Below are 7,741 nucleotides of genomic sequence, written 5' to 3'. Positions count from 1 at the left end.
GTATATATGTTTGTATATGGACACATAGGACTTCAGGTTTTAAGGACACCAGAATGATGAGTAATGGTTGCAGTTTTGACATATAAATAAATACTCAAACCAAACCCTGAAAGACATTGGGGAATGTAACAGACAACGGATAAAAGTAAAAAAAAAATCCAACAAAATAAATCCCTTCATTCAAACCAGATGCATAAAACCTGCTAATACTATCACTCTGTGCCACTTGTAAATGGAAGCAACTTTTGTTTTGCATTTTAAGAAATAAATAAAGAGTGGATACTCAAAAGTGGCAAGCATTACAAAAATAAAAGACAATAAAAAACAGTGGGACTAGTACTTTGCGTCGCAACACAAGGGGGTGTCTGCATAATTCGTCTGTGTGTCAAGCGGTGCTAACAGCACCTGGGGGAGGGGGCGTGGCAAAAAACAACCTCATTCAGCTGTGTGGAATGAAGAAACGAGGCAACGATTTGGAGCACGAGACGGCTTCAGTTCCACCTTTAACACTTTAACTGTAGTAGCGGAGTGCAAATATCCCAAAACAGCAGAGCCCTGAGGGCTCCCGAGCCCCGTTCACTAAAAGTCAACAAACTCCTTTGCACACTTTTCCGTTTGCGAGACATGAATGTCCTCCTCTTCGTAGTCGTCAAAGTTGCTCGTGTCTCCTGGTCCTCTGCACTTGGGCAGGAAAGGGGCTTCTACCTGTTAAAGTAGATGTAAAACTTGGGTAACTGCATATTTCTAGACTCAAACAACTGGTTATGACATTCCCTTCTCTTCAGTGGTGACACGAAGCCTCACCTTGCGTTCATAGATGGCAATCCAGTCGGTCGAGGAAAACCACTTGTGGTTTTTGATGTCATTCACACCGTTCTTCAGGTTGCCAAATCGCTTCGTCAGGTCCACCTGCAGCAGGTTCCTCAGCAGGTCTTTTAGATCAGAGCTAAAGTGGGAGGGGAATCGTACCTAGAAAGAATAAATTAAAAAAAGCAAAGAAAGACGAGGTGAGATCCGGCAGTCAAGATGAGAACCGCAGCCAAACCTGCACAACTTGAGAGCAAGAAAAGATACCGTGCATATATGCATTTTAATATTTAAACGTGAACTTTTTATCACTGCATACCTTGCCAGACACAATCTTTTCATAGATCTGGATAGGCTGATCAGCGAAAAATGGAGGGTAACCAGCAGCCATCTCATAGATGAGAACTCCAAGTGCCCACCAGTCCACAGCTTTGTTGTAGCCCTAAAACACAAAACAGTTCTTATAAAAATGTAAAATTACCTTATATGACAAACAAATTTAAAGTTTCATCTGATACAGACGTATGAATCATACAAACTGCATTCATTGTGATCGCTCAATAATGTATTGCTAAAAATTTGGGCCTCATTTCTGCCTCATGACTCACAACAGGAAGGATATTTATGTCTTTTACGATGCATTTAAACCTTTATGTGAATTTTTTTGATTCGCTGACATCAAAATGCCTCAACGCTCAGTTTTCCCTAAGTGATGATACGCCAGGCCTGTACACAACAGTCAGCTCCAATTCTTGCTTGTGTCAAATCCTGACTTTCAGWTGTTTTGTCTGAGTCAAAAGAAACACAAACTCAGCTCCACTGAATTCAGCCGACTGCCCCAAACGCTCAAAGGCAATCCACTGTTTGACAACAGAAACCATTAATCTGCCCTCTTGAGCCATTGGTTGCTCTGTAGGTACATTTTCATGCTCAGTTAAGCAAACAAACTAAAAGAATCAACCTTTAATTAAAGTTTTGTAGACTGAAAAGTCAGTTTAACTTATAAATATTGCCAGTCAAAATGTATCGGTATCATTCTCTTGAGTCCTTCGAGTATTTCACATATTGTTGCTCTACAAATGGCTGCTAAGTTGTTTATGAAGAATGTTGTCCTGATGCATCTCAGTAATCTAGGTAGAAACAAATCAAAAAGAAAAAAAAATGAGTAGGTCCTCTGGATGGGTTCTTTTTTAGTGAAACGTTTCGTCTCTCCTCCAAGAGACTTCTTTAGTCTGATGAGTTTCAGGTGAACTCAGACTTATAAGCACTGCCTCCACATGGACAAACAGGTTAGTCACAAACCCAACACAAATAGGGAAAGAGAGACAAAAACAAGGGGACGTCGAGCCCCGCTTGCACTCACTACATACACATAACACGACACAGGTCAGGTGATGGGGCATATGACCCTTTATAAACAATAGAGCTAATCGAGCCTATTGTTAGGCGATGGTCCTCTTTTGCATGTGACTAACCTGTTTGTCCACCATGTGGAGGCAGTGCTTATAAGTCTGAGTTCACCTGAAACTCATCAGACTGAAGAAGTGGAGGAGAGACGAAACGTTTCACTAAAGAAGAACCCATCCAGAGGACCTACTTATTTTTTTCTTTTTGATATGAAGAGTGTTGTTTCAATTTTGCTCTGTTGTTTCAGTGCTGTGGCTCGTTCAACCACAGAGCACTGAATTATGTCTCATAAAAGAGGTACCTAACTCAAAGGATGAACCACTGTCGTGTCCAATTCTATATTATTTTTTAATTTCCTTTTATGAGTAGGTGGCTGGTCACAAAGAACCCCCTAATTAGTTTCTTGCCTTCAGCAGCAGTGTAGTAACACAGATGAAGGGCTCACCTTGCTGAGGATGATCTCTGGAGCCAGGTACTCTGGAGTTCCACACAACGTCCAAGTCCTGCCTTTTACTCGTTTGGCAAAACCAAAATCTGTGACCTGAGGAAAGAAAACAATAATAAAGAATAAAGAAGCTAAATGTATTTGGCTACACTTAAAAGCCATATTCTTAATAAAAAATAGCTTGTTTGATATTATTAAAATATGACTTTGACTCCACTTTTCTTGCGCTCTTTCCTTTTGTCTACAAACAGTCTGCAGATGCACTTTTTTTCGTTTTTATCTTCTAAACTCAATACCTGGATGTATCCATGTTGATCTATGAGCAGGTTTTCAGGCTTCAGGTCTCTGTAGATGAGGTCTAAAGAATGAAGGTACTCAAAGGTGAGCACTATCTGAGCTGCATAAAATCTTGCATGGTGTTCACTAAAAGAGGCAAAGAAATGTGGACGTTAATGCACGACACAAACACACGCTTCCGCTGGCAGAAAGAGGCAAATAAGTAAAGAAATGAAAATAAATAATACCTGAACCTTCCTGTGCGTCTGAGGTGCGAGAACATTTCTCCACCCGGGACATATTCCATCACCATGTAGAGGTTTGAGTTGTCCTGTCCGAAGGGAAACATAATTGTATAAATTACTTAAAATAACTAAGTAACAATACCTTAACAGAAAATAGGAACAGGCGTCAGCGTTTTGGATGCTCCACATTTGAGCAGAACATCCAAAACGCTACCACTGACGCCTGTTCCTGTTGACAATTTTCTTTTTTTACTTTCTACATTTATTTCTTTTAATGCAAATGTTTGTTTGTGGTATGCTCAATGATGTATGTATTGTATGTTTTTATTCATTCATGCAGCCTCTGGGCTAGGTCATATTTGTAAATGAGAAGTGATTCTCAAACAGTTTACCTGGATAAATAAAGGTAAAAAAAAAAAGCGGCTTTGTTAAAAGTGAACCTCCCTGATAAGCAAAGTACTTAAGTAGAAATCATAAAACTGCTCACAAAAATTGGGAAAGTAATTTTACACACACTCTAAGAAAAGAAGTGCTGAATGTACTTAACCAAGTTATGTCAACTGGTTCCACTAGATCGAGTCGAGCAAACTTCAAGTGGTTTAAATTACACAATTTGCTCAACGTGGTTTAGTGGAATCAGTTGATTTACCTTGGTTAAACAAATCCAACACTTCATTTTTAGAGTGCATAAACAACTCTTTTCATGATGACTTTGGTCAAATGTTATTTTCTTTTGTGTAACAAGGTGTTTAATTTTAAAGTAAAGAAGAAAAAAAAGCTTTTTTTGTTTTGAATGTAACAAAATAAAAGTAAAAGTTTAAAGAAATGCTTGGTAAAAGTTCAGATATTCAAAAAAGTACTTAAGTATTGGTTTTAGTCTATGCTAACCTGTGTGTGTGTGTCTGCTGTTTTGTGTTTTATTGTGAACCAGGATGGAGAAACCTGCTAAATTATTTATTAGAATTTTTCGCTGTAGCCTCTGATTATATTTGAACAAAYGTTACATCAAAACAAAGTAGCACTAGAAAAAACAGCCTGCCTTGGATTAGGAATACTTTTTTTCATGTTRGCTGCCCTCTTTTCTGGCAAAATCGTGTGACCCAACATGACAAGGGAAACTACAGAAGTACTATGTCATCAAATTAAGAAATAAGACTGGTAAAAACTTTCTTTTTGATATTGTTTCTTGCTCAAACAAATTTATTATTTAATAGCTTTATCACACAGCTTTATTTTTGCTTTAGTTTTTCAATGGTCTACGCCAGTGGTTCCCAAACTTTTTGTCTTCTGACCCACAAAATATCCATGGCAAAAACTTGTGACCCCAAATATTACTGGTCTGAGTACATAAACTTAGTTAATAACCCTAAAAACACAGGCTTTTTGACCATCTAAACAGCTTGTACACAAATATAAATACTTATTTTTACTTATTTTGTGTTTTTGTAATAATTATAGGGAAAATATTACATCAGCAATTATTTTATTACCCTTTAAATTGATTTCTGGAGATTATCCAAGGTGCTTCATGACCCATAATTGGGTCCCAAGCCCAACTTTGGGAATCAAAGTGCAGTGGTTCCCCAACTTTTCAGCTTTTGACCCACAAAATAGTACAAAACAGTAGCAGAGACCTGYGCCCCCAACTATTTTTGGATGATAAACATTTGTATCAGGTCAACAAAACATGGGCATAGTAACAATATTTTTTATACTACATTTATCCATTTTAAATATACTAACCTCACTCCTTTGTACAAACTAAGGCAAAAATGTAATTAATTCAGAAAATCTTTTCAGGACCCCACCTTGATGTTTCAGGACCCCACTTTGGGTCCCGACCCCATCTTTGGGAAACACTGGTCTACGCCAAACTTCAGGGATCATGTACCTAATGGCCTATTTATGAGGCTTATTTGTTTTTTTATTCTCTTTGACCCATAAACAGATTCATCCAGATGTCTTAGATCCATCAGTACCTTGAAAGCATATTCCAATTTGACGAGGAAAGGGAAGGAGACGGCCTGTAATATTCTCTTTTCATTTAGCGTGTGTTCAATCTGCTTCAACTTCACCACCTGAAAATACAAAGCAAAGGAGAAATGAATGAGAATATTATGAGAGGTATAATTCAAGACATCATATACGATTTTAAAACCAAGCATTATGTGTTTGTCTTTGTACATAGCTTACTAATGATGTGGTTGAAAACAAAGTTTTTTTTGTTTCGTCATCATTAATACCATGTTTTTATTTCTTGCATTACAACATAGTAAAGGAGTTGAAAGCACAGCAGATGCTTGTCAGTTTGTTTGAAATCTAAAATACCATTTCAGAGCTCTTTTTTAAATTTTCTTTTGCTGAAACCTTACTTTAAGGTCTAGTATTTATATTGAGCTTCAACATTTGCAAGTCAACACAAACAGAGCGGCATTAATCTAATTACGACACTGTAATAAAACAACAACAACAACAACAACAACAACAACAACAACAACAACAAAAAAACGTAACACTTAGCCTAATATCTGCTGTGATATGATTTTGACCCTCATGGAAGCAAATTAGCATATTCTAGAGATGGTCATCTTTAAATTTTGAGAGCTACAATCGAAAAAAAAGAAGAAAAAAAAACCCCACGTAAACTACCTTTTAGTTTCACGCTTTAAATAATATAAACACGACCGAGAGGAGTTGGTGAGAGTTTTGCAAACCAAGTATTAAAAAGCAAAAAAGAGACAGAAGATCGCAGCCGTTCTGTTGAATTGAAACCGAAAGCTGAACAGGTCCACTTCTTTTAAGCGAACAGACGTGCACTAGAAGTAACACACAAGAGGACATGCAAGCCGGTCTTTACCACTTTCACATCATTATTTAAAGATCAAAACTCTCATGYAAAGGTCCCTCTGGGTTTTCAGTGATAATATGCTAGCAGTGCACGAGAGGAAGCACTCCATTTCCTTTCATCAGATACTCAGCATCTGCACGCAAATGAAGCAGCTTTGCAGGCCTTTCACTTTTACGAACATGCTGGGTTTGCAACGGCTCGTTCAGATGGATTTTTATTTATCGCCGTAAACTCACTTTTTGTTTGTCCAAGATCTTCATGGCATAGAACTGATTTCTTCCTTTATGCCTTACGAGCATTACTCTTCCAAATGAGCCTGTGCCCAGAGTCTTGTACCTTTCAAATTCGTCCAGCGTCGTTGCGCACTGAGAAAACACAAAATGAATGGAAATAAGGCAACAAAATTAGGATTCTGAATACTTTCCACTTTTATGCAGGCCATAAATATTTTTAATATTTTGTCTTCAAGAAACTCAAGGTGAAATTTTAGTGCAATTTTTTTTAAATAAGGCATTTATCCAACCGGACTGCAATTAATTCAACATCAAAGCTACTCCTAACAAAAGGAACAGGTTWTTGTATCAAACATTTTATTTAATTTTTTGGATAATAAATAGATGTAACCAGTGGGCTAAGAAAGACACACAAACAACTTACTTGTGGCGGACACTCCCATTTTCTTAAAAAATCTTCTTTGGCTTTAGCTAAGAATTCTTTCACTATATAAAAAAAGACAGAAATGCAATAAAAAATAAATTAGAGCTTTTGAACCCAAACGTTTGTTCATGGAAGTTAAAAAGAAAAAGGCAGTTCACACATTCAGGGGAATAAAATGCACTGAGGTCAGGCACGTGTCAAGTATTGGGGAGTGAGGACTACGCTCGAGACAACAACAACAAAAACATATTCATGTACATTTCAAAACCACACACCTAGGCAGGAAATCTGAATTCATAAAGTGATGCAAAGAGCTCTGCGAAACTTTACGTAACTGGCCGAATTGGAGAGAAGCTATTCTGCATCTCTTTCAGGAGTAGGCGGGGTGAAGGAGAAAGACACCAACAGTGGGCAGAGAGAGAGAGAGAGAGAGAAAAGGCACAACATACATGTAACTGAGAACACAGAGCAGGCAGCAGAAACACGGTGCATTGGTAAAGTCATAGCTGACATGAGATGTCCAAAGTCAAAGAGTCGTTAGAGTGGTCTAAAGTCTCGCTGACGTTAGAGCTTGGCCATCTGTTACTTATTTATTTGCATTGATTTATGGGTTCTCTACTGGCTACTTAATCTGATAATTCCCTAATCAAGTTAAACTCACAATGGTTTAACAAGAAGGTGGGATTGTTGAGCCAAAGGTCTATAAAAACAGATATGTTGTCTGTGCACTATCAAATGAAGCTTAAATTGTCTGCAACTTAGTGAATTCTATGTTGAAACCGACATATTTTTAATGTTTAAATAAAAAAAATTATTTTGAATACATTGCTGGAAAAATATGTATGTATGTATGAGGCGACAGAAAATCAAATTTCACAACTTTTTAGATTAAAATGTACAAAATAAAAGTGTATAAAGGAACGCAGACATTCACATATAAATATTGAAATAAACTAATCACTATGAGAAAGACTGTGGGTTAAAAGCAATGGGCCTCATGCAAGAACATGTTTGTGTTCTTATCCTAAATTTCTCTTTTGTTCGTACAAAAGGGTT

General features: G+C 37.3%; 1 protein-coding gene across 2 annotated transcripts in view; it reads right to left on the bottom strand.

The window, feature by feature from the left end:
• Positions 1-490: 490 nt before the first annotated feature.
• The window catches only part of prkacba (protein kinase, cAMP-dependent, catalytic, beta a), an 11,048-nt gene continuing 3,797 nt past the window's right edge, over positions 491-7,741 (bottom strand). For both annotated transcript variants that reach the window (XM_014000101.1, XM_014000095.1), the window contains exons 2-10: positions 6,686-6,747; positions 6,265-6,393; positions 5,160-5,258; positions 3,184-3,266; positions 2,956-3,082; positions 2,660-2,755; positions 1,127-1,249; positions 805-969; positions 491-705 (exon numbers count right to left, since the gene is read on the bottom strand). In XM_014000101.1, the coding sequence (XP_013855555.1) occupies positions 580-705; positions 805-969; positions 1,127-1,249; positions 2,660-2,755; positions 2,956-3,082; positions 3,184-3,266; positions 5,160-5,258; positions 6,265-6,393; positions 6,686-6,747 (1,010 nt within the window). In that variant the 3' untranslated portion in view covers positions 491-579. The remainder of the gene's footprint in view (positions 706-804; positions 970-1,126; positions 1,250-2,659; positions 2,756-2,955; positions 3,083-3,183; positions 3,267-5,159; positions 5,259-6,264; positions 6,394-6,685; positions 6,748-7,741) is intronic.

This window comes from Austrofundulus limnaeus, unplaced genomic scaffold (assembly GCF_001266775.1).
Source record: "Austrofundulus limnaeus strain Quisiro unplaced genomic scaffold, Austrofundulus_limnaeus-1.0 Scaffold8, whole genome shotgun sequence".
Lineage (NCBI taxonomy): Eukaryota > Metazoa > Chordata > Actinopteri > Cyprinodontiformes > Rivulidae > Austrofundulus > Austrofundulus limnaeus.
Note: the sequence above shows the minus strand (reverse complement) of the source record. Positions and strands in the feature narration are given on the sequence as shown.